This window comes from Dromiciops gliroides, chromosome 5 (genome assembly GCF_019393635.1).
Source record: "Dromiciops gliroides isolate mDroGli1 chromosome 5, mDroGli1.pri, whole genome shotgun sequence".
NCBI lineage: Eukaryota > Metazoa > Chordata > Mammalia > Microbiotheria > Microbiotheriidae > Dromiciops > Dromiciops gliroides.
In genome coordinates this window covers 272673233-272700779 of record NC_057865.1, presented here as the reverse complement: position 1 = coordinate 272700779, position 27547 = coordinate 272673233, and the positions used below count along the sequence as shown (strand labels likewise).

The window sequence follows — 27547 nt, the reverse complement described above, 5'->3', positions numbered from 1 at the left end:
AAACTCTTTCTATAAATCCATGTCAGGAATCTGTTTGTAACCGTCTTAGGAAATTATCTATAGCACAGAGCAGGTTGAGATAAAATGTTATTCATTTGTAATTTCATAGAGTGAAACTTAAAAATCATTTCACACAAATCATTTTATCAGGATTGTTTTTTAAAAAGACAATCATAGTTTGAAGGTCTTCATATCATCGTACACCATTACATTACTGTCCCCTCCATTTTTATCTTATTTTTCAATTAACAAGCATTTATTTTCTTCCTTCTCCTCTCCCCTACTTCCAATTTATTTTTCAAAATTCTTGTAACAAATACACATAATCAAGCAAATCAAATTTCCATATTGGTCAAGTCCCAAAATGTCTTTCTCCTTCTGTATCTTGAATCACCTCTGGGTCAAGAGCTGAGGAGCTGCTTTATCATTGGTCCTCTGGAATTGAGGTTGGACGTTTCACTGATTATAGATCTTGTCTTTCAAAGCCATTTGTCATTACAATAAGCAACATTGCATTAAACAAGCAGAGATGTAAAATTCCCCAAAGAGAAAGTTAGATATAGATATAAACACATAACACACATATGTAAAATGTGTGTCTGTGTACATATATGTGTGTCTGTATATATATACACACAGAATCATGGATGGGAATCACAATTAAATGTGTATTACTAAATGGAAGCATTAATGGGAATCATTAAGAGTCAGAAGGGACCTTAGATCCTGCCATTTTATAAATAAGGAAACAGCCTCATGGAGGTAAATTACTTTGACTAAGGTCACATGTGCAATAATTAACTGAGCTAGGATCTTAATCTTGGTTCCCTGACTCTAAAACCAGTGATCATTTCAATGCCCCAGGCTAATGATTACAAATTTATTCAATTACTTGAGAAATCAAAATAGATTGATTTCAATGTAATTTCTCTGCTTTGAGGAAATGACAAATCAACATTGGCTAGAACTGAACTCCATTAGTATATACAGTTTTCTTCTCATCTTTTTTCTCCATGGCCTTGGAGGTTGGTGCTGTCCTTTTTATAAACGACTTTTCCTTTAGCTACAACATACTGGATTAATTCTTGGTATCCTCCGAACTGGTAAATCAAGTGCTCCCATCTAGGAAGAAATTAAAGCATTTTCAATATCTACAAGACACAAATCTCTCTTTGATAAACCCTAGTTCATTATTTATCTATAAAATGAGAATAAAAATAATAGTAATAATAGCACTTAGGTCACAGAGTTATAGTGAAGAGCAAATAATATGGAATGAGCTAATGTATGTAAAAGTATTTTGTAAACTTTAAAGTACTGTATAAACATTATATACACATATATTGTGTGTGTATAAAGTTATTTAAAAGATCTTGGATTTTATCAGTGTGGATGATGCCCCTACCATGTCAGTACCTAATTATGTAGGATAGCAGACAGAGGCAGGAAGATCTGGGTTCAAATCCCACATTGGTGACTTATTAGCTGAGTGACTCTGGGCAAGTCACTTAACTTCTCTATTCCTCAGTTTCTTCATCTGTAAAATGAGAGAGTTGGACTCAAGGTCCTTGAAGGTCATCTAAGGATCTATATCCACAACCCTTACACATATTCAATTTTTTTAACTTCTTGCCAGAAACAACAACAACAACAAAACCCCATCATCTGGTAAGACAAGGCTTTCCAGACTTAAGTAGGTTGGTTTTCCAATAACAAGCTCATAGTATGTAGCTTGGCCCATCCTCAAAACTTTTCCAGCTTGGTAGGACCTACTGGGATTTATCTTCCATTGGTATAGCCTCTAATAACCCTGGGCCCCCTCCACACCATGATGAAACATTGAAGCAGGAGTCCAAGGACTCCAAAAATGCAAATGCACATTCTTGAATAGCATCTTTTGAAACTTCAAATTATTAGCATTTGCCATTTTTATAGTATTTACTAATCTTATAATGACCCAATAAGTGGAGTGTATAAGAGACATCATGAGGAGATGCATGACCAGACAAGGAAGAGGTGAGCTGGTCAGATGGTAAAAATGGGACATTGTTGGACAGCTAGGTGGCACAGTGGTTAGAGCACTGGTCCTGGAGGCAGAAGGACCTGAGTTCAAGTTCAGCCTCAGACACTTGACACTTACTAGCTGTGTGACCCTGGACAAGTCACTTAACCCTAATTGCCTCACCAAAAAAAAAAAAGAAAAGAAAAGAAAAGAAAGGGAGGTTACAAATGGAGAGATAACAAGTCATATGGTTCAAAGAGTAGAAGGCAAGGCTTAGAGTCAGGAAATCCTTGTTGCTGTTCAGTCGTTTTCAGTCATATCTGACTCTTTGTGACCTCTTTTGGGGTTTTCTTGGCAAAAAGATTGGAGTGATTTGCCATTTCCTTCTCCAGCTCACTTTACAGATGAAGAAACTGAGGCACGGGGTTAAGTGACTTGCCCAGGGTCACATAACTAGTAAGTGTCTGAGGCTGGATTTAAACTCAGGAAGATGAGACTTCCTGACTTCACAGAGCCACCTAGTTGTACCACAGTCAGGGAGACCTAGGTTTAAATCTTCCTTCAGATGCTTACTAGCGGTGAGACCTGGGGCTGGTCACTTAAACTCTGAGGACCTCAGTTTCCTTATCTGTAAAATAAGGGCATTGGACTAGGTGGCCTCTCAGGTCATTTCCAGCTTTAAATGTATGATTCTATGAACTAAGATAACAACAGCACCCAGTCCACAGAGTTTTCAGAAGGATCAAATGTTAACGACAATAACTAAGATGTATACAGCACTTTAAAATTTACAAAACACTTTTACATAAATTAATTAGCTCATGCCATGTAATTTGATCCTCATTATACCTCTGTGAGCTGTATTATTATTATTATTATTATTATTGTATAGATAAAGAAACTGAGTCGAAGAGAGGTTAAGCGGCTTGCCCAAGGTCACAGAACTGCTAAATATTTGAAGCAGGATTTGAACCCAGAACTTTCTGATTCCAAATCTAGTATGCTCCATTATATCCTGCTTCTCACTCTTCACAAGGACACACTGAGATATATTCAATCAATGTGCAATTATTAAGTGCCAAAGGCAATAGTGGCGCAGTGGATAGAGAGGCAGGCTTAGATCCCGGAAGACCCCTGATGCATACTAGTGATGTGGATCTGGGCAAGACACTTAGCTTTCAGGCTCTGGGCAACTCTCTAAAACTATGCGTTTCAGAGATAGTGCCAACACATTAACAGAGGGAGTTTCTTCATCCAAGATATGTTACCTGTGGGGGCTACCCACAAGCCCCTAGTCTGGCAGCATCTGGATCTGAATCTCTCTCTCTCTCTCTCTCTCTCTCTCTCTCTCTCTCTCTCTCTCTCTCTCTCTCTCTCTCTCTCTCTGTGCCTCACTGTCTCTCCATCTCTTTCTCTGTCTCTGTCTCTGTCCCTCCTTCAGTCCCTTTGTCTCTCCTTCCATATCCCTCCCTGTCACTGTTTCTCTCTCTTTCCCTTACCCTCCCTCACTTTCCCTATATCTCTTCCCCCCTGTGAAGAGGGAGTTGGGTCAGAAGATTGTACAGTGGAAAAGTTTTCCCATGGTTTTAGGGTGGGAACTTAATCCAAGAGAAATATAACAAAACGTAGCACAGAGTAGGCATTTGATAAGTTTGATTGATTTATTGACAACCCCCCAAAATAATGACTAACATTTACATAGCATTGTAAGATTTGCAAATTACTTTTGTATATTATCTCATTTGATAAAAATAACCAGGTAAGTCACCATGGGCCATGGACAACTCTGACTTGAGAGTTATGTCACTAACAAGGGTACACCTTAATGTAGAAGGTAGGTAGATAGGTAGACAGGTAGACAGGTAGGTAGGTAGGTAGGTAGGTAGGTAGGTAGGTAGGTAGATAGATAGATAGATAGATAGATAGATAGATAGATAGATAGATAGATAGATAGATAGATAAATGAATGGATGGATGGATGGCAGATAGTTCAAAGAGAGAGAAGAAATAAGTATTTAGAAAGATGATAGAAGACAGTGGTATATATTGATTGATGATAAATAGATCAATAGATGATTGACAGATGATTGATAGAAGATGATTAACAGAGGAAAAATAGGTAGACAGAAAGATAGAGGTATAGATTGACAGATAATAAAGGGATGATAGATGGATAGATAGAGAGGAGATAGGTAGATAGAAAGATAGGTGATAGAGGTATAGATAGATGATTAGATTGATAGATGACAGACAGATAGAAGCAGATAGATGATAGAGAGAGGAGATAGGTATTTGTAAATTATAGAAAGATAGAGGTATAGATTGATAGATGATAGATCAATCAATGATAGACTAGTGATTGATAGAACTAGATAGAAACAGAGATGATAGAGAGAGGGAAGATAGAAGATAGACATAGATTGATAGATGATAAAGGGATGATAGATAATAGAAGTAGATAGATACAGATAGATGATAGGAAGAGGAGAAATGATAGATGTATTGATTGATAGAGATATAGATAGACATAAATTGATAGATGATAGAGAGATGATAGGCATAGATAGGAGAGAGGGTGGGGGAGAGAATGAAAGGGAGGGACAGGGAGATAGAAAAAGGGAGAGGGAGAGAGCACGCATTTATTTAGAAGGTAGGTGCCAGTCTCTGAGCAAAGCTCTGGGAACACAATTACAGGATAAAACTAAGGCAGCCTCAGGTCGGCAGTTTTTATACTTCTTGTTCTGGCTTAAGCCAATTCCAAAGCATGGCTTGCTTAGGGCCTAAAGGTAGAGGGAAGTGGGAAGGCCCAGAGAGGAAGAGGAAGGAAGAAAGAAAGGCCGATCCTGAGCCAGGTAAATCCTGATGCTGCTAATATCTAGCAACAAGATTTAAAACACGACTTGGTGTGAAGATAGGCATTGAACAGTAAGATGAGAAGAATCCCCACCTGGGTGAGCTGATGATAATGAGATCTCCCTGCTTGCCAACCTCCAGGGATCCATGGGTGTGAGAGCGTCCCAGGGCATAAGCAGCATTAATGGTGGCAGCAGCTAAAGCTTCAGGCATCGACATTTTCATGTTTACGCAGGCCAAGTGCATGACTGTTGGCTGGGACAGAAATGTCAGGTCAGAGAAGAGTCACCAAAGAATTTGTGACAATGACTACCTAAAGTCTCTCCCCAAATCACTATTATTCTTGTCAAATAAAGTGGTTATGATGTGTTAAATTTGAATGTGTTCTTGGGGCAATGTGGTATAATGGATAGAAAGTTTCACTTGAAATCATAAAGTCCTGGGTTCAAATCCCACTTCTGATACTTACTAACTGTTTGATACAAGGCAAGACACTTACATTCTTTGAGTTTCAGTATGCCCAGCTATAAAATGGGATTAATAAAACTATAGAACCTTATCTCATAGGGTTGTTGTGAGGATCAAATGAGCTAATGTATAGAGACCTACCTAGTACCATTTAAATTATGATTCAATTTACTGAAACTCTGTTTACTTTCACCTTTTCTGGACCATCCCCACTGTGCACATTTCAAATCAAATTACTGCCATTTTTTAAAAAGTCTATTTATTATGTGTGATTCCTATTACAGGGAGGGAAACCGGGGCTCTTTTGATAAACCCGTAGGGAATAAGACAAATCAAAGAATTTAACCTCTTTGAATCTCACTTTTCTCATCTGTATAATGGGAGGGTTAAACTGATGGCCTCTGAGATCCCTAGACTTACATTCCTGTGAATTCCAGTTGGATAATTCTATAAACAATGGGACATGACACTCAAAGATGCCATTGCCACGACAGGCTGCATTAGGAAAGTGTCCAGAACACAGAAATTCACAGAGAAAGGTGATTGATGATGGAGAAAGTAAACAATAATATTTATATAGCACTTGTTATGTGCCAGGTACTATGCAAAACACTTTATAATTATTATGTCATTTAAATTTCACAACAACCCTGTGAGGTAAGTGCTATTATTAATACCATTTTGTAGATGAGGAAACTGAGGCTCTGAGAGTTTAAATGACTCACCAGGGTCACACAGCTAGTAAGTTGCTGTGGTAGGATTTGATCTCAGATCTTCCTGACTTGATTGAGGCCAAGCACTCTGTGCACTATGGCGCCACCTAGCTGAGCAATGACTACATCTGTTATACTGTCTTCAATTCTGGATACCACCAATAAACTGGAAAGTGTCCAGAGAAGATCATGTGTATAGAGGCTTGGTTGAAGGAACTAAGGGATATTTAGCCTGAATTAGGGGAGCCTTCAGATATTTGGGTTTTGGGGGGTTTTGTGAGGCAATTGGGGTTAAGTGACTTGAGAGGGTCACACAGCTAGTAAGTGTCAAGTGTCTGAGGCTGGATTTGAACTCAGGTCCTCCTGAATCCAGGGCCAGTGCTCCATCCACTGTGCCACCTAGGTGCCCCTGCCTTCAGATATTTGAAAGACTGGATCACATGAAAGGAAAATGAGATGAGTCATGCTTGGCTTCATGGGACAGAACCCATTTCACAGGGAGATGGTTGTAAGATCACAGGGAAGTATCAGAAGCCAGGTCCTCTGACACAAAAGCTATTGGTCTTTCTGTACCCTGGCTGCAGAGAGGAAGGTTCTAAGAACCAGCTTCCTTACAGGCTTATCCCAAAGTATAACCAGTTTAGGAGTGGTGGGTTCCACATTCTTGTAGCTCTTCAATTGGAAGCTGTATGATCCCTTCCCGGGAATATCAGAAGGAATATGTGTTTGGCAATGAATTAGACTCTAGATGGCATCTGACCTCTAGCCTTGAAATTCTGAGAATCTTTGTTTGAGTCCATTCCTTTTGGGGTTGTTTTGTTTTTTTTAACAGCTCTGTCAGAAAGGAAGCTCCTACACTCTCTTTGCCTGAGAGGGTTCAAATAGCATCAGAGTGACGATGTTATTGTCCATGGCATTTTCTTGCCCAATCTCTGGACATTTTTCATTACCTTTTGCCAAATAATTTGGGTTTTTTTAATACTTAGAGAATTAATTTAATCAGATCTGTTACTTTACTGGTGTAAAGAGTTCTCAGTAAAAACCTCCTCTACCAATGGACATCAGTGTGTGTGTGTGTGCGCGCGCGCACGCGCGCGTGTGTCTTTTAACCTTAGAGAGTTACCTGGGCTCACCAAGAAGTTAAATGACTTACCCAGGGTCACACTATCAGTATATGTCAGAGATCGGACTTGAACTCAAGTATTTATGGCCAGATCTCTATGCAATGGACTACACTGTCTCTATAGGGAAAGAATTATACAAAAGAATATACAAGAGGTTTTGATTCTCCATATACTGAGCAGCACACACACACACACAATCACAATTTACCATGGAAAAGCAATATGCATTAGGATTGAAATCACTGCCAAGAGCAACTATTACTCCTTCATCTAACATCTTCCTTGCCCGAGGTTGTGTTAATCTAGGAGGAAAAAGAAAGTCAGTCTTTATCTTTTAGATTTTTATCCTTCAAAGCCTAGTTTAAATTATACCTGTTCCGTGTTGCTTTCCTGGTCACCCCCAGAAGGAAGTGGGTTGGTTTTTTCTTACCCTTTCTCTCTTCCCCCCCGTCCCCCACAGGGCAATGAGGGTTAAGAGACTTGCCCAGGGTCACACAGCTAGTAAGTGTTAAGTGTCTGAGGTCGGATTTGAACTCAGGTCCTCCTGACTCCAGGGCCAGTGCTCTATCCACTGCGCCACCTAGCTGCCCCTCCTACCCTTTCTCTTAACCCAACAATATTTATTGTCTGTCCACACCACTTGTCATTTGCTGATTACTTAGGGATTTCCCCCACATGTCATTGTCCCAAACCCTTTTGTGCTTTTTCACTGGCTGACCCTTCTCCTTATTCATCTCTACCTCTTGGCCTTTCTGACTTCCTTCAAGTCCCAGCTTTCTACAGCAAGCCTTTCCCAATCTTAATTCATTCTTGTGCCTTCCCTCTGTTGATTACACCCCATTTATCTTGTTTATATCCTGTTTGTACATAGTTGTTTGTATGTTGTCTCCCCCATTAAATTAATCAGATCAAATGAGATCATTATTGTAAAACACAGTGCCTGGCATGTGATCTTTTCAGTCTTGTCTGCCTCTCTGTGACTTCATTTGGGGTTTTCTTGGCAAAGATCTTAGAGTGGTTTGCCATTTCCTTCTCTAGTTTATTTTACAAATGAGGAAACTCAGGCAAACAGGATTAAGTGACTCATCCAGGGTCACACAGCTAGTAAGTGTCTGAGGTTGGATTTGAACTCAGGAAGATGAATCTTCCTCACTCCAGGCTGGGTACACTCTTTCACTAGACCATCAAACTGTCCCACCTAATAGGTTCTCAAATGTTCTCCATGTCTTCCTCATTAGATTGTGAGCTCCTCTGGGGAAGGAACTATCTTTTGCTTTTCTTTGCTTTCCCCACACTTAGCACAATATCTGGCACATAGTAAGGACATAATAAATGCTTGTTGACTTATTAACTTGAAACTTCATAGGAGACAGGATTCATGTCTTCAAGCTGTAACCACAAAGAATCATTTGAGGATACTTATGAAGGAAATGAAAATCTACCCATTTTCCCACACTGAATATTTGCATTCTGTATAATCTGTATAATTGTATCATTGGTGCCATTGGTATGAAATTTCTGAAATAGCATCCTGTGTTTTCCTGAGGGCCTGACAGAGTATTTGTACACAGTAGTTATCCAATAAATAAGTGGGATATGGCCTTTGTAAAAGGTCAGACTACAAAATTTCAGAAAGCTAGGTCCCTACCAGATGAAGTAATTGTGAGTATACTTAAACATTATGTTTAAGTTTCAAACAAATAACTGTTGGAAGGCAGTCTTGCGATGAGTTAAACAAAGAACCCTCTGGATAGAAAACAATTACAATATTCAGGCACCTAGCAAACACGCACATCATATGCATGACAGTGACTTTTCTTTTTCTAGTTTTGTTTTGCTTTTGCTGTGAATGTAGAAGGAAAAGGGCTGGGGTAGGGGTGGGGGATGGTGGGGAACTAGGTTCAGAGGAGCCAGAAGGAATGGTAAGGATGTTCCTCCTTTAATTGACTTCACCATTCCCCACCCCCCCAAAAAAAAGGTGATGATAAAAAGAAATTATTGGAAGACAGGAAAAGTCATTTACAAGGGTTTTTTTTATGACAAGTTGGCTTGAAGTTTTATATAGCCATGCAAGATTTTTACTCTGGGTCAGAGGTTCTTAACCTGTTTTGGGCCATGGTCTTTTTTGGCAGTTTGGTGAAGATTATGGACCCCTTCTCAGGATAATGTTTTTAATTCATAAAATAAAATACATAAGATCACAAAGGAAACCAATCGTATTAAAATACAGTTATCAAATTTTTAAAAACAAGTACATGGATCCCAAGTTAGAAATCCCTGCTTTAGAGTAAGAGATTAATGATTACCTGAAGGTTCGGTCCTAGGGGGAAGTTGGATCATGCAGTGATTAAGAACAGCTGTGATTAGTGCAAAAGTACTTAATTAGGTATATGTATGTCTTTAAATTTTGCTCTAAATTGTATATCACCTCTTTAAATATGGTGACTAATAACACAAAGAAAATTATATTTAACTCATATAATAAAGAGTTATGAGGAGACTGAATATGCAATTTCATTACTGTTAGAAATTCCCAATGAAGAAATTCCCTTTACCAATGCAGAGTGGCACCTGTTTTGCAACTTATGGTCTTAGAAATTTACCCTGGAGCACTGGCAGGTTAAATGAGTTGGCCGTCATCACTTCAAGAAAGACTTCATATTTTTGTAAATGGAGGCATAGTGGAAAGAAAGCTGGTCCTGGAGCCAGGAAGACCTGCGTTCACATCCTGCTCTGACACATACTCTGTGTGACGCCTGACAAGTAAGACACAACTTGGTCTTGCATTGTAGGCAATCCTATAAGTTATATGGGTAGAGTTCCTTCCCAGAACTCCCCAATATTTTTGAATCTACTACCCTTTGTGTGTGTGTGTATATACATATATACATACATACACAAGCTGTTATTATACCATCAGTATAAGGAGTTCTAGGTAAGGAACTTCCACTACAAATGGGCACCAGTCCCTGGCCTGAAACTTGTATCAGAGAATGGCCTGTGTCAGAGTCAGGTTTTGAACCCAGGTCTTCCTGACTCTGAGGCCAGGTGACTCCATATCCACCATGCCAGGCTGCCTAATAAACCAATAGTTTTAGATGACTTGATTGAAAGAAGTATGTTAAATAAGTAGCTATGGTAGAAAAAGAGACTTCTCAAAGATAATTTCATACTCTTTCCAAGGTAATTTGTATATCAGTGCCTTTCTAGGGTTGGGACTGTTAGCATTATCTGATAGTAGCTAGCAAATCAGTCTTTGCTGAACTATTTTTATAGATCTATCTATCCATATATATGTCTAGGTATATATACACACATAAGTGTGTACATATATATAAAAGTTCAAAAGAACTTTTTTCATATATCTATATCAATCTATTGCTGTTGAGTCATTTTTCAGTTGTGTCCAACTCTTCATGACCCCACTTGGGGTTTTCTTGGCAAAGACATTGGAGTAGTTTACCATTTCCTTCTCCAGCTCATTTGACAGATCAGGAAACTGAGGCAAACAGGGTTAAGTGACTTACCCAGGGTCACACAGCCAGGAAGTGTCCGAGGCCAGATTTGAACTATTCCAAACCTGTCACTCAATCCACTGCATCACTTAGATTCCTGTATCTATTTATAGATATCTATATACCTGTATTTCAATATAGCTGGTTTTCTTTGTATGTACTTGTTTCCTATGCATTCTATTTTAGGTGTTTACAGACATTATTCTAAGATGGGACCCATAGGCTTCACCCAATTGCCAGAAAGTTCCACAACATCAAAAACAACAAAAACAAGTAAACTCTTCCCATAGGAGTAATGCCGTTGAAAAGTTGGCTGTCTGTGGTATTTTGTGGGCATTCAAGCCCCACTCCCTGGCTGCCATCCTATCAGCAGTGTAATCTCTTTGAGGGGAGGGGGTACTTCATTCTTTGTATCTCCATTGCTTGGCACAACGCCAAGCACATAGTGCTGTTGTTCAGTTGTTTTTTAATCATGTCTTACTCTTTGTGACCCCATTTAAGGGTTTTCTTGGCAAAGATACTGGAACAGTTTGCCATTTCCTTCTCCAGCTCATTTTTGGATGAGGAAACTGAGGCAAGCAGGGTAAAGTGACTTACCCCAGGGTCACACAGCTAAGAAATGACTGAGGACAGATTTGAACTCAGGAAGATGAGCCTTCCTGACTCCAGACCTGTGCTCTATCCACTGTGCCACCTACCTGCCTGGCGCATAGTAGATATTTAATATTTTTAATAAATGTTGGCTGATGGGTTGATGGACAAGTTTGCAGAATTCATCAGTATACCTGGTTTCAAATCCTGCCTTTGCTGCTCACTACCTGTGTGACCTTAGACACATCATTTAATGTCTGTGGGTCTCCGTTTCTTCAGCTTTAGAATGAGAGTATTAGCTTCAATGGCATCTGAGGTCCCTTTCATCTCTAGACCTATCATTCTTTTTTTTTTTGTGGGACAATGAGGGTTAAGTGACTTGCCCATGGTCACACAGCTAGCAAGTATCAAGTATCTGAGGTCAGATTTGAACTCAGGTCCTCCTGAATCCAGGGTCGGTGCTTTATCTACTGCATCACCTAGCTGCCCCCTAGACCTACCATTCTAAAGCCCTGTCAAAGTCCTACATTGCTTGGACCTTTAACTGGACCCGTTGTTTTATTCTGAGTTGGTACCTGGCTTGGCAGTCCTCACCCATCCTCCTTCCCTTCACTGTTGTACCTGAAGATTTCAAGCTCCCCCGGCTAGCCCTAGTGAGGCCATGGCAGAGACCTCCAGTAACTGATCTGGATGGAGCTGGTTTCTTAAGGGGTCTTCAAATGTGGTTAGACCTATGGCTTATAAGTGTGTCTTTATTCTTAGCAATGTGTTTAGTGGCATTACCTCAGCATGTAGGCAGTGGTGGGTAGAAGGACAGCTGAACATTTTCCGGTTGCCATGGCAGCAATACCTGCATCGCTAACTTCTTCCAGGTGGCTAATTGCCCGGGCTCCTAGTTCAGCTCCAAGCTATGTAAAATGTACAGAGAAGGAAAGATTGACAGATATTAATGGCAGATCTGTAATGAGATGTTAAAAAATCTATGTTCCATCCCCTCTCCCCTCCAAAAAATAACTGTTACTCTTTTGCAATCATGCTTTTTAGTGACTTATTTAGTTTTTGTTTGTTAGTTGGTTGGTTTTGTTTTGGGGTTTTGGGGCTTTTTTTTTCAGGGCAATGAGGGTTAAGTGACTTGCCCAGGGTCACACAGCTAGTAAGTGTCAAGTATCTGAGGCCGGATTTGAACTCAGGTCCTCCTGAATCCGGGGCTGGTGCTTTATGCACTGTGCCACCTAGCTGCACCTGGGTGACTCATTTGTAATAGGAAATTCATTTGAAAATTATCATTAGCTAATTTACTGTTTCAAAGACCAGTCTGAAAAAAATACCCCGAATAATTTTGTGTAGAATTATAACTGGGGATTATTTAGTCTTGGGGCAAGTACCACAGATTGCACCTTAGAAAAATAAAACAAAATATTGCATATGGGTCAAGCCACCACCACATGGAAGGAATGTACAAAGACTGTCGAGAAAACTGTCAAATGGGGTATGGTAGAGAAGGGCAGAGGCAAAGTTCACCCTAGCTCATCTTTTGGTAGTGTCCTCTTTTAACTAATAACTGTTGCATTTAGTTTTGATGTCAGAAAAGTTTTGTTAAGAATTAGAGCTATTGGGGTGCAGTGGATAAAGTACCAGCCCTGGATTGAGGAGGGCCTGAGTTCAAATGCGGCTTCAGTCACTTGACACTTGATGCTGATTGGACCATACTATTTCTTTTGTTTTTGGTGCTGTTGGTTTTCTGATTTGAGGTTTTTCCTTTGTGCTCTGATTCTTCTTGTATAACATGATTAATGCATAAATTTTAAAAATAAATAAATAAATAAACAACTGCATATTAGTGGGAAAAAAAGAGAGCTTTGTACAGTCTGAACAAGCATGGAGTTTCATCAGTTGTTACCAATAGCTGATATATAGCCTGACTCATTTTCCCTCAGTTTCCTTTGGGGCTAAAATAAGAGAGTAGCAGATGACTGTAGAATTGGGAAACCTATCACGTGAAATAGAATGGCTCAATGGAAAAAGGCACTGATGTTGGACTCAGAGTTCAAATCCTGCCTCTTTCTAGCTGTGTGACTTTAGGCAAGTCACTTCCTTTATCTGGGCCTCCGTTTTCTCCTCTGTAAAATGGGGTCGGACTAAGTGATCTTTATGGGCCCTTTTAGCTCTAAATCTGTCATCCCCTTGGTCCACCTTGTTCAGTTTATTCCTCCTTCCAAAAGAATTTCTTGGGCTTTCATGGAGTGATCCAATGAGCTGCCCTAGAAAGCAGGGAATAGCCCTGCGCATGGGAAAGCCCAAGCTAGGTCTGGTTGGCTTTGGGCAACATTAGGGCCCACCTAGTCAAACAGGCTCATTCTGATGTCTGCCTCTAAGTACTCACAGCCCTATTCTGGCTCCAGGCAACCTTTCTAGCCTTAGTTCATATTTCACCTGTTGTTGGTTTCATCTAAATGGCAGCTGAGTGGGGCAGTAGAGACAGTGCTGGGTCTGGAGTCAGGAGTACCCGAGTTCAAATCTGGCCTCAGGCACTTGCTTGAGCAAGTCACTTAACCCTCTTTATCTGTTTCCTCAACTATAAAATGGGGATAATAACAGCATCTCCCTTGAAGGTTTGTTGTAAGGATCTGCCACATTATTGATTTTATATATAAAGTGATTTTAAAATGTGTTACTGTTATTATTATAATAAATTATCATTATATCTCTGGAAAATAATAGGCCTTAAAAAAGAAAATAATAGGCCTTCAATAAACATTTTTTTTAAATTAAAGATATGGGTTAAGTCACAATCATCAGAAACACATTTGAAAAAGGTATATCTCAGGCGGCAAGCTAGGGGGTGCAGTGGATAAAGCACCAGCCCTGGATTCAGGAGGACCTGAATTCAAATCCGGCCTCAGACACTTGACACTTACTAGCTGTGTGACCCTTGGCAAGTCACTTAACCCCCATTGCCCGAAAGAAAGAAAGAAAGAAAGAAAGAAAGAAAGAAAGAAAGAAAGAAAGAAAGGAAGGAAGGAAGGAAGGAAGGAAGGAAGGAAGGAAGGAAGGAAGGAAGGAAGGAAGGAAGGAAGGAAGGAGGGAGGAAGGAAAGAAGGAAGGAAGGAAGGAAGGAAGGAAGGAAGGAAGGAAGGAAGGAAGGAAGGAAGGAAGGAAGGAAGGAAGGAAGGAAGGAAGGAAGGAAGGAAGGAAGGAAGGAAGGAAGGAAAAAGAAAAAGGTATACCTCAGCAGCCTTCATTGGGTGGAGTTCATCCCCATGAAAGTTAATTTGTAGCCCTATATCTTTGCCCCCCTGAAGAATTCTTCTGGTAGAATGGAGGTCAAAGACCCCCTTCTCACAGAAAACATCTATATTGTCGACATGGATTTCACCACGTTGGCAAAGTTCTTTCAGTTTAGGGAGATGGTTGTGGACAATGTCATCAGCAGCTTCACTCGGGGTTTTCCCTCTGATGGAAGAAAACATGGAAAGGTTTTGGAAAGTTGTTAGTATTTGGTAGATGGGGCCCCTTAGGGAGAACAAGGATCAGAGTATTTAAGGTACATCCACATGGATGAGAAGGAGCCTAGATATAAAGCTGGAAGGGACTGTAGAGATAACTCCACCCTATGACCTCACTTTACTAATGAGGAAACTGAGGCCCTAGGAAGTCAGTGACTTATTCTAGGTTACACGGGCATTGACCACCAGGGCACTGGGATCAAAACTCAGTGCCTCTGACTCCAAAGTTGGCATCAACTATAAGGCACTAAATAAATGTTGAATAGAATGAATGATCCCAGCAGGTCTGCCTGGCTGAGATACAACATCTACTTGGGAGTTCTGCTGTTAGCATCTTATCTGTCTACCCCAAAAGATAACTGTCTGTCACTAACCCAAGTGCCCTGTCAATGACCCTTCCCTTTATTCTCTGTCCCTCTGTTTGAACCTAATCCCCAACATCTTCCTGACTCTTTTTGCTTGTTTCGATTGTAAGCTCCTTGAGGGCAGAGGCCATCTTTCTTTTTATTAATTATATCCCCGGTGTTTAGCACAGTGCCTGACACATAGTAGGAGCTTAATAAATATTTATTGGATTGACCTTGGTCAGGTTGATTGGGTTCCAGAAGCCATGTGGTAAGACCCTCATTGGGGAAGGGGAAAGAATCCCTGCATACGAGAGGCAGCATGGTGCTGTGGTAAATTTGTTGGACCAGGAGTCTAAGGACCTTAGTTCAAATTCCATCTATGCTAAATATTACTTGTATGACCTTGGGAAAGTCTCTCTCAACCTCAGTTTCTTCATATGTAAAATGAGAGAATTAGATTTGGTGGGCATCTAGGTGGTGCAATGGATAGAGTGCCAGGCCCGGAGGGAGGAAGACCTGAGTTCAAATTCAGCCTCAAACACTTACTAGCTGTCTGACCCTGGGAAAATCACTTAACCTGGTTTGCTTCAGTTTTCCCATCTGTAAAATGAGCTGGAGAAGGAAATGGCAAACTACTCCAGTATCTTTGCCAAGAAAACCCCAAATGGGGTCAGGGAGAGTCAGACATAACTATAAAAAAACAAACAGACCCTACCTCAACAACCAAAAAGATGTGGTGGTTTCTATGGTACCTTCCAGATCTAAATCTATGACCCTGTCATCCTATATCCTTCCTGGGCCTCAGTTTCCTCATTTATAAAATGATGAGGTTGGATTGCATGGCCTCTAAGGTCCCTCCCATGATCCTTTGGTGCTTTATCAGAGCAGGAGAGTGGAGCATCTTTCAAAAAGTTATCTACCCAACCTCCTCTTTCAGAGGATGTGGATGATCCCAAAACCTACTAGATCAAAACAATGATTCTCCCCCTGCCCTAGTCCTACAGCCCCCCTTCCTATTTCCTTAAAGCTATGGAGGAATATCAGAGGGTTACAGACTCTCAGAGAGGGCACCATTAGCTCCAGCAAAGGCATTTCCATTACTTGGGCACCGAGTGAGCTCCGCAGTAGGTGGAGGAGATGCTGATGTCCAGTTCATTCCGAGCCCGTTCGATGACTCTCAGCATCTTCAGCTCTGTCTCCAGGTTCAAGCCATACCCACTCTTGCATTCGACCAAGGTGCTCCCCGCCCTCATCATACAACTCAGGCGGTACTGGAAAGTGTTGAAGAGCTCCTCTTCAGAAGCCTTCCGGGTGCGCTCCACAGTGAAGTTTATCCCTCCTCCAGCCTGGTGTATTTCCATGTATGTAGCACCTGCCAGCTGGACAGAGATTTCTCTTAAGAATAACGGTGATGGGGGCAGCTAGGTGGTGCAGTGGATAAAGGACCGGCCCTGGATTCAGGAGAACCTGAGTTCAAATCTGGCCTCAGATACTTCACACTTACTAGTTGTGTGACCCTGGGCAAGTCACTTAACCTTCATTGCCCCACCAAAAAGAAAAAAAGGAGGGGAAAAGAATAATGGTAACTTTAAAAATAATTAATTATTTTAAAAAAAATAATAATGATGATAACATCCATCGCTGAGACCTACAGTGCTTTGGGAATTCCAGATCACTTTATGAATACATAGATAGGTGTAATCTCATTTGACCTTCACAATAACCTTTAGGTACAATTATTATGCCCATTTCATAGATAAGGTAACTGAGGACAAAAGATCTAGTGATTTGCTTTGAGTCACATAGCTAATAAGTGTCTGAGGCAGGATTTAGAATCAGGACATCTTAAGCTGAACTACCATGGCAGTTGATAAATCAACCAATCAATCAATGAGCATGTTGTCATTGTTTTGTTGTTTTTCAGTCATGTCTGATTCTTTGTCATCCTATTTGGGGTTTTCTTGGTGGTTTGCCATTTGCTTCTCCAGCTCATGAGGAAACTGGGGCAAACAGGCAAAGTGACTTGCCCAGGGTCACACAGCTAGTAAAGGTCTGAGGTCAGATTTGAGCTCAGGAAGATGAGTTTTCCTGCCTTATGAGCAGGCACTATCTATTGTCCCACCTAACTGTCTCATATCTATCTAGATCTGTATCCAAATCTATATAGATCAACATCTATATTGTGGTAAAAATATGAAAGTTTTTTAACAGTCCGTTAGGATAACTGAAAGATGCCAGTTTTTTTGAAGGACCACCCTTTCGGGGAGGAGACCAATGGCATGAGCTACGCACGCCAGTGCACCTGCTGCGCATGTCAGACTGCCTGCTATGCACTTGACTTCCGGGGTGCGAGCTGAAAAGGCAAGGAGAGAACGGAAGTGGGGCTTTTTCCTGCTCTGCTGGTCTCCTGACTGCGCTGCATAGACAGTCTCTCTCTCTCTCCCCAAAGGTGGCCTTTGGTTTAGGTGAGTTTTTATAAGGAACATAGACTAAGCTTAGACTTAAGACGATTTGTATTGTGTTTCTACTTTCCTATCCTTCTAATCAACATCACCTTGTGACTACCATAACAATAAAAGGTCTATCTAGAAAACCAAAAGCTTCTTTCATTTACTAGTCTGGGAGATAAATTAAGGGAAAGGTTAAGTAGGGGAGATTTATGATCTAATATCCAATTTTAAATCTCACAATATATATATCCATATCTACTAATGTCCATGTCTATGTTGATACTTATCCATAACTATATCCATATCTATCTATATTCATAGTCATATCTATTGATATCCACATTTATAGTTTTCTATATATGCATATTCAAATCTATATCCATATCTAAATATATGGGTATAGATAGATGTCGATAGAGATAGATGCAAATAAATATACATATAGGTATAGGTAGATGCATACATATATACATATCTGGAGTGGCCTTGTGGGCAGGCACATCCTCTCTGGAGACAGCTTGTGGCTACCATGACTAAATTTGATGTTATTACAAGGTGATTTCCGAGTGGTTCACACAGACAGAACAATAAAGACATAAAAGTATTGAGGAAAGAAGACTTAGAAGGGACATGACATGTGGTCACCTGAAAATCATATCTGAAAGGCCGTCACCTGGAAGAGAGTTTAGCTTGGATCTGCTTTGCCCTAGAGGGCAGAATGAGGAGCAATGGATGCAAGTTGGAGCAACAAATTTAGGCTAGATATAAGGGAAAACTTTACAGTTGGAACTGTCAGCTACGAAAAGGGGCTTCTATGGGAAGTGGTAAGTTCCTCCCTCACTAAAAGTCTTCAAGTAGAGACTGGATGACCTCTTGTTGCGTTTGTTGCAGAGGGTCTTCTTATTCAGGTGTGTGTTGGACTTGTCGACCACCTCTGAAGTCCCTTTGAGCTCTGAGATTCTGCCATCCTGTGATTTTTCTAATGGTCCAAGCAAGCAAAATGATACAGAAGTAAGAATGTGCATTTTGGGGAGCTGCGTGGAATATGGATCACATTAAAAAAATGGGGGCAAACACAGGAGATGAACATTCTAGGGAAAGACCCATCTGCCACCTTTCTTTGTTTTAATGTCACCATCCACAGACATTACCTTCATTGCAAATTCATGGACTCTATCTCCAGCCCACACAGGATGAGTGTGGGCATCCACCAAACCTAAATGAAACCAGCAACACACATTAAGACCTGATAGAACATGTACATTTTGAATGTGTCATTTTAATGCAAGTTTTCTTAATGCATGAATATTTTTTTTAATGATTTTACTTGAGTGATTCCAAAAACTTGGATATAAACCAGATTCCACATTGATTTGCTCTTGGTAAAATAGACAAGGAGCACTCCCTTAATTTGACTGCAATTCTTTATTGTGCTTTTTCTTTTTAAATCTCCTATGGGGCGAGTTACTATGACCCTAAGTGAGGGAGAACAGAACTATGGACAGAGCTCTCAACTTAGAATCAAGAAGACCTGGGATCAAATCTGCTTCTGTCCCTTCCTAAATGTAAGAACTTGGCCAAGTTATTCTTCTCCTCTAGAGGAAGCCTCAATTCTCTCATGTATAAAAATCAATCAATATTGACACAACCTGCTATGCATCAAGCACTATGAAAGGCATTAAGGATGTAAAAAGAAAATAGTTCCTGTCTTCATGAACAGTTGTGTCAAACTCAAATAGAAACGGGGGTCATTAAACCATACCTAAAGATCCTTTCCCTGCAGCAAATTGACTTAGAAATCCACATATTAACATTATCTATGTTCTACTGTATTTTTTTGTTAAACATTTCCCATTTATATTTTATTCTGGTTCTGTTTGGCTTGTTGCCTCTTGTTTGATACCTCTGCCCAAGAAGCTTAAATTCTATTGGGGGCATTTAACAGATACAGATAAGTATAAAAAGCAATTTAAGGAGGGAGAAAACTTAACAGATAGGGACATCAACAAAGACTTCCCATAGGAGATGAAATAGGCTGAGCCTTGAAGGAAGTTAGGGACCCCAAGAGACATTATGATGAATGAGAGAGTCCTAGACATGGGGGCCATCTTGTTCAAGAACACAGTGTCAAGGGGGCAGCTAGGTGGCGTGGTGGATAAAAAACTGGCCCTGGATTCAGGAGGACCTGAGTTCAAATCCAGCCTCAGACAATTGACACTTATTAGCTGTGTGACCCTGGGTAAGTCACTTAACCCTCATTGCCCTGCAAGAAACAAAAACAAAAACAAAACAAAAAGAACACAGTGTCAAGAGATTGAATACCAAATTTGTGGAGCAACAAGAAAGGGCAGTTTGGATGGAATGTAGATTGTGTGAAGGGAGTGCGTAAAAAGCCTAGAAAGGTAGCCTGGAGCCTGTGAAGAGACAAACGGAGGAATCTGTACTTCATCTTAGAGGCAATAGGGACTTATTGAAAAATATAGAGCAGGGGAATGACATAGTCATTCCTATACTTTTAGGAAGATGATTTTGGAAGTTGTGTGGAGAGTGAATCAATTGTGGGGAGGGACTGGAAAATGGAGTTGTCAGTCAATTAGTGCTTCAATAGTTCTAAGTACAAAATAATTCTAAGGGCCTGAACTAGGGTAGGGTGGTGGTCGTATGGGTAGAGGGAAGGGATAGATCTGAGAGATCTTTTCAAAGTAGAATAGAGCAGACCTGACAACTTATTGGATATTATTGGAATGTGGCAGAGAGAAGTGTTATGTATGATTCTGAGGTCACAACACTTGGTTAAAAGGAAAGGTGGTAGATGAGGTGGTGGTGGTGGTAGTTGCTCAGTTGTGTCCAACTTCGTGACTCCATTTGGAGTTTTCTTGACAAAGATACTGGAGTTGTTTGCCCTTTCCTTTTCCAGCTAATTTAACAGATGGAGAAACTGAAGCAGAGTTAAATGACTTGCCCAGGGTCGCACAGCTAGTATCTCACGCCATATTTGACTGTGTCACCTAGCTGACCAGAACTATATTGTAAACTCCTCCATTAGATTGTAAACATCTTGAGAGGAGGGACTGTGTTTTTTTTTTTTTTTCTTATTTGTATCCCATATGCTTAGCTCAGTGCCTGGCACATGGTAGACATTTAATAAGTATTTATTGACTTAACTTGGCACCCTCAACAGAAATTGGGAAATGAATTTTGCACAGACAAATAAAAAAATATCAAGAAGGTGGCATCAACAGGTTGATTAAAAGTGAGGGAGAGACAAGGGGGCCATCTTGTTCAAGAACACAGTGTCAAGGGGGCAGCTAGGTAGTGCAGTGGATAAAGCACTGGACTTGGATTCAGGAGGACCTGAGTTCAAATGTGACCTCAGCCACTTGACACTTACTAGCTGTGTAGCTGTGTCACCCTGGGCAAGTTACTTAACCCTCATTGCCCTTCAAAAAAAGAAGAAGAAGAAGAAGAAGAAGAAGAAGAAGAAGAAGAAGAAGAAGAAGAAGAAGAAGAAGAAAGTGAGTGAGAGGAAATAATCAGAATCATAGAATTTCAGAGATGGAAGAAACCTTAAAAACACCCAGTCCAAGGTTCTCAACCCTTTTTGGCTTGACCAGCCTCTTTTGGGAGCCTGGAGAAGGCTCTGGGCAATTTCTCAGAATCATATTTTGAATTCATAAAATAAAACACATACTTTGTGACCCTAACATACTCACTTTGTTTCTATATCTATAAAATGGAGCTAATAGCCTATGGTACAAAAAGTAATTGTGAGGATCAAGTAACATACCAGATGTCAAGTGCTCTGAAAACACAGCATTACAAAGGAAACAATTACACTGAAATATAGTGATCAATATATATGTGTATATATAGATATTCATATATATGTGTGCACATTTACTAGCACTCACTGATTACTGAGCAGTACTCAGAAGAGGTGGGATGAGAGAAGGGCAATTTCCTTAAATGAAAATATATTTGAATAAGAGCATAATGACAGATATAAACTGAAGGGTTCTAGGCTCCAACTTGGAGCCTGTGTGTTGGTTTGTCTCAAAGCGTTGTCCAGCACAAAGGGGCTCCTGACCAGTAGATGCCCGTATTCCAGCCACAGTTGTTTTGTGGTAGATATAATAATAGGTAGTGTTTACAAAGCGCTTTAAGGTTTGTAAAGCACTTTACAAATATTATCTCATTTAATCCTTACAACAACTATAACAACAAAAATCTATTGCTCTTGAAATATTCTGTAAGATTCATCTTTGGGGGGAAAAAAGAAGCTGGCAAGGATCTGAGTTCAAATCCTAGCACTGCTACATCCTGCCCATGTGATCTGGTGTGAATTCTGGGTCTCAGTCTTTCCATCTGTAAAATGGGAGAGGGGTAGGGTAGGACCAGTCAATCTGTGAGGTGACTCAAAATGCTAGATATGAGAAACAGCTCACCCTCACCACTCTAGCAGGGTGCTAGAAACCTTTTGAAATGGCTAAATCCGAAGAGAAGTACCTGGTAGAATGCATTTTCCAGAGCAGTTAATCTTTTCCTCAAACAATACTTTCGAAAATTCTTTTCTGATGACATCAGCAGGCCCAATGGCCTTTATGCGACCATCTCTGGGGAGAGAAATAGGATAGGATAATGTAGTTACTTCCATATGTCAAAAGATCTGTGGCTCCATCACTCCCATCACCAGCGTAGTTGGCAACACATCTGGGCCATAATGGGTACATTTGTGGGTTGCCATGACCCAAAGCATCCAGCATTCGATGTACCACCTTCTGGCATTGAGGGTTTTCTCACTTACAAAGACTAGTTTGAAGATGACAGATGGCATGCTGGAACCTGTCAAAATTTACTCTCCATCTGCATGCACATTGAAAGTGAAGTGAAGAACCAGCAGAACATTGTACACAGTAACAGCAACATTGTGTGATGCTCAGTTGTGACTGACTTAGCTCTCCTCAGCAAGACAATGATCCGAGACAACTCCAAAGGACTCATGATGGAAAATGCTCTCCACATCCAGAGAGAGAACTGACTGAGTCTGAATGCAGATCAAAGCATACTATTTTCACTTTTTTTGTTGTTTTTTTGTAGTTTTTTCCCTTTTGTTCCATTTCTTTTTTCACAACATGACTAATATGGAAATATGTTTTACATAATTGCACATATATAACCCATATCAAATTGCTTGGCTTCTTAGGGAGGGAAGGGAGAGAAGAAGGAAATTTGGAACTTAAATTTTTATTTAAAAAACAAATGTTAAAAATTGTCTTTACATGTAATTGGAAAAAACCAAAATATCTCATTTTTATTCTCACAATAACCCTGGGAGTTAGGTGCTATTATTATTTCCATTTTATGGATGAGGAAACAGAGGTAGGCAGAGATTAAATGATTTCCCTGGGTTCTCCCACAGCAGCTAGGTGGCACAATGATAGAGTACTGGCCCTGGAGTCAGGAGGACTTGAGTTCAAATCTCACCTCAGACGCTTACTAGCTGTGTGACCCTGGGCAAGTCATTTAACCCCAATTGCTTTAAACATCCGGGGCCATCTCCGGTTGTCCTGATAATGTATCTTGCCACTGGACCCAGATGGCTCTGGAGGAGAGAGTGAGGCTGATGACTTTGCACAGCCCCGCCTCACTTAAATCCACTCCAAGTCATGACATCGGTCATGGTCCTCTTTTAGAACAAAAGACAAGCAACAACAACAATCTGGGATCTTCCAGTGCCTGAGGTCACATTTGACCTCAGGTTTCCTGACTGCAGGTCCTGTGCTCTAACCACTGCACCATCCAGTTGCTGAGTTTTTTAAAACTGCCAAATTTGGAACATACTTTCCAGTCCCAGAGACAAACACACTTTATGGGAAACAGCTCCCCCAAACTCTCTGCTCTTGAGAAAGAACAGAAATGCACATTGGTCTTTGACCCATCTTAGTGGAATCACATTGCTCATGATCCATCATTGGAACAGCTTCCCTTTTCTTTGTGACTCCTCGAAGGCTCATTGCTACTAATTCAGGGTGTCCCAAAAGTCTTAGCACAGTTTTAAGTTTTAATAGCTCAAGCCAGGGAGGTATTAGTAGGTCCATTTTAGAGATGAGGAAACTGAGGATAGGAGAGGTGAGGCTTTAACTTTCTCATGGCTATCTAACCATGCAACTAGTGCAAGTATGATCTGGGGTAGGGAGGTGGGGAGGGCTGGTCCAGATCTGTGATTTCATATGTAGAAACTCCCTCCCTTGACAAATCTTAGAAGTCCTTAGTAACTTCAACTCTTAGAGAACTGGTTATTAACAATATTAATAAATGTAATAGCTTATTAAGCTATTAAAGCTATTGTTAAATGTAATTACTTTAAACTATTCAAACCATTATTAAGTTTAATAAACTATTAAAGCTTAAAACTGTACTAAGACTATTGGAACAGCCCATAATGGAGGTTTAAACAGATGAGAAGAACAGAAAGGAGGCTTAGATTTCAGATTGGATGCTTTACTGGCTCTATGACCACAGATACATCCCTTACCCTCCCAGAGCCTCAGTTTTCTTATCTGTAAAATGGAGACAATATGCTTTGAGTGGCAATGCAGTGAGTGTGTGTGTGTGTGTGTGTGTGTGTGTGTGTGTGTGTGTGTATAAGAGAGACAGACAGAGAGACTCATAATCACAAAGACCTGGATTCAAGTTCTACCCCCGACACCTGCCAGCTGGGTGACTATGGTCCAATTATAAAATGTTTCTGAGCTCCCACCCCGTTCCCTAAGAGTTTAAGTTAGTAAAGAGCTGTCAGATTTGTGTCAATGGAGGGAGTTTCTCAGTGAGCAATCACAGCTCTGGTTCCCTCACCCCCCCCATAATAATACATGAATTATATGGTTTTATAGTTTCTGATCCTCAGTTTCCTCCTCTGTAAAATAGAGCTAGAAATGTTTATATCCTTTCCCTCCTTAGGTTGTTGTAAAGAAAATGCTTTATAAACCTTATAGTACGGTAGAAATATGCTTGCTACTACTAATAATATTATACTTAAGCCAACTGTCTGTAGCCATGAGGAAGTCACTTGACTCCTCTGAGTCTTTTTACTCTATCTGTAAAATGGAAATAATACTGGCATCACCCACCACCCAATCTTGTGGTGAAGAAAATGCTCTGAAAACCATTAAAACAACATATGAATAGAAGTTGTGTTTTCAAAGTTGAGGAAACTGAGGCTGAAAAGTTAAATGATTTGCCCAGGCTCACATAGATAATAAGTGCATCTGGATTTGAACTCAGGGTCATCCTGACTTTAAGACCAAGGCTCTATCCACTGTACCCATTTAGCCACCTCTCATTAGAGCCTTGCCATAGACAAATATCCAGTATGTAATTCCAGCCAAGTCCTTCTGCTCCTCTCCACCTGTTAAATGAGGGTAATGATTCTTACAGTGTCTATCTATGAGGCTGCAGTAAGGAAAGCATTTCATAATCCTTTAAGCAAAGATGAGAATTATTATTGTACCACCTTGGGCAATCCCAATAACCACTTTATTTTTTAATTTTGGGGTTTTTTTGCAGGGCAATGAGGGTTAAGTGACTTGCCCAGGGTCACACAGCTAGTAAACATCGTGTCTGAGGCTGAATTTGAACTCAGGTCCTCCTGAATCCAGGGCCAGTGCTTTATCCACTGAGCCACCTAGCTGCCCCCTCAAGCACCAATTTCTATATCAATTATGTAAATATGCAATTATGTAAAATATTACCATATTAGTCATTTTGTATAAGAAAGAAACAAATGAAAGAAAGTGAAAAATGGCACACTTCAGTCTACATTCAGTCAATATCAGTTCTTTCTTTGGCGGCAGATAGTATAATTCATCATTAGTCCACTGGGATTGTCTTGGATCATTGTGTTGTTGAGAATAGTCAAGTTATTCACAGTTCCTCATTGAACAACATTGCTGTCTCTGTGCACAACATTCTCTTGGTTCTGCTCACTTCACTATAATCTGTTCATACAAGTCTTTCCAGGCCTTTCTGAAATCATTCTGCTTGTCATTTCTTATAGCAGCATAATATTCCATCACAATCATGTACCACAGCTTGCTCAGCTATTCCCCAGTGGATGGGCCTTCCTTTGATTTCCCTCCTCAGACCCTCCTCAGAATAGCTGCAGTAAGAAAAAGTAAAAGCTGGCAAATACCAAAGGGAAGGTCGTGGGCTGCCCCATTCGCTGCAGATGACAACATACAGGCACATGTCACTCCATAGGATTTTGAGTTCAAAGGGCATTAGTAACTTAGGGCAAGAAGTCGCTCAGTCCGTCTGTCAATGAGCATTTAAGAATCGTAATGGTCACCTAGTCCAAGCACCTCATTTTAGAAGATCAGAGATTAAATGACTTGTCTAATATTACCCAGGCAGTAAGCGTCAGAGGCAGAATTTGAACCCAGGTCCTCTGACCCCAAGTCCAGCCTCCTCTCTAGGGCTTTCCCCTAACCCCCACCTAAGACCAGTCTCCCCCAGTCGGAAAGGAGGGGCTGCCAGCAAGGGCGGACCTACCTGCCCACCACCAGGCTGGCATTCTCCAAGATGGCCAGACTCCGCATTGCCTCCCCAGTCAGGTAGGGCTCACCCTGGGCACAGACCAGCACTACCTGCTGGGCATTCTCCAACAGGAGCCTCTGCCCTTCGCTCATTTTCCTGTGACTGGAGACTTCAGAGGCTCGGGCCTGGGGAAGTGGGAGCTGGAGGCAGTGAGGAGGGAGGTCAGTGGCGGCAGGCCGGGGAGGAGCAGAGGTCTGCAGGACCTTGCTGGTCCCGGGACCAGCGGTGGGGGTGTTTCCATTCCAGAGTCCAAAGGGTCAGTTTTCACCATGTGTGGCTCAGGAAAGAGCTTTCAATTTACCTTTTAAAAGCTAGTTTAAGGAACTTATGATCTGATTCAACTTGCAGTGGATTTTATTGTTCAAGAGTTTTCAGTTGTGTACAAATGTTCCATGGGATTTTCTTGGTAAATATACTGGAGGATTAAGGCAAACAGATTAAGTGACTTGCCCAGGGTAGCACAGCTAATAAGTGCTAAAGGCCACATTAGAACTCTGTGCTCCATCACCTTAGCCACATAACTGTCATTCTTCACTCAGTAGGTGCTTAACATTTGAATAAAACCACATTCTGACTTTTAGTATTAAAATTGACTGAGGCTCAAACAAATTTTCATTCCATTACTTGTCCAAGGTCTCACAGCAATTAAGCATCAGAGATTGACTTGAACTCAGCTCTTTCTAACCCATTTTTGCCTACTAGTGGGTATGTTATATTGTACAGATACAGTATATCATCCAGTATTCCTATCCTCTGTTGAGCAGAGAGGAGGAGATTCCTGGGAAGGCATTTATTTCATTGAAGAATCAGAGGAAGAAGGGGCAGCTAGGTGGCACAGTGGATAGAGCACCAGCCCTGGATTCAGGAGTACCTGAGTTCAAATCCGGTCTCAGACACTTGACACTAGCTGTGTGACCCTGGGCAAGTCACTTAACCCCAATTGCCTCACACACACACAAAAAAAGAATCAGAGGAAGAAGTGGTGAGAAGTTTTAAATATTGGGTGAGCAGACACCATTATGGTCTGAGGAAGAGAGGAAAGAAAGGGAAGTATAAGAAGATCTGGGAGGCTCTAGGCAAGTCTAGACAGTAGGGACAGAGAGTGGGCAGTGGGGAGTCAGGGTGAAAGAACAAGGGGGAGAATGGGGAGATCTGGGGAGATGGGGGAGAAAGAGAACAGAAAAAAGGATTCCAGAAATAATAAGGATACTAGCTAACATTTCTGTAGCATTTATTATGTGCCAGTTGCTTTACAGTTATTTTCTCTTTTGATCCTCACAACTCTGGAAGGTAGGTGCTATTATTATCCCCATTTTGCAGATGAGGAAACTGACGCAGACAGACATTATGGAACTTGCTGGGGTTCCATGGTGGTTAAGTGTT

General features: G+C 40.8%; 1 protein-coding gene across 1 annotated transcript; it reads right to left on the bottom strand.

The window, feature by feature from the left end:
* Positions 1 to 124: 124 nt before the first annotated feature.
* AMDHD1 (amidohydrolase domain containing 1) lies at positions 125 to 26382 on the bottom strand. Its single transcript, XM_043969105.1, has 9 exons — positions 26120 to 26382; positions 22076 to 22182; positions 18721 to 18785; positions 16221 to 16498; positions 14494 to 14719; positions 12050 to 12174; positions 7369 to 7462; positions 4950 to 5110; positions 125 to 1122 (listed from the first exon to the last, which is right to left on the bottom strand). Exons 1-9 carry the CDS (start codon positions 26254 to 26256, stop codon positions 999 to 1001), a joined length of 1317 nt encoding a protein of 438 aa, XP_043825040.1. The 5' UTR covers positions 26257 to 26382; the 3' UTR covers positions 125 to 998.
* Between the last annotated feature and the right edge of the window lie 1165 nt (positions 26383 to 27547).

Bases quoted from the DNA above. Each gene is read 5' to 3' on its own strand.
- AMDHD1 (XM_043969105.1), bottom strand. From the start codon at position 26,256: ATGAGCGAAGGGCAGAGGCTCCTGTTGGAGAATGCCCAGCAGGTAGTG. The intron at 22,183-26,119 runs GTAGGTCCGCCC...TTCTCTCCCCAG, and splicing joins GCCAGCCTGGTGGTGGGCAG to AGATGGTCGCATAAAGGCCA. The intron at 18,786-22,075 runs GTACTTCTCTTC...GGTTTCATTTAG, and splicing joins TGGAAAATGCATTCTACCAG to GTTTGGTGGATGCCCACACT.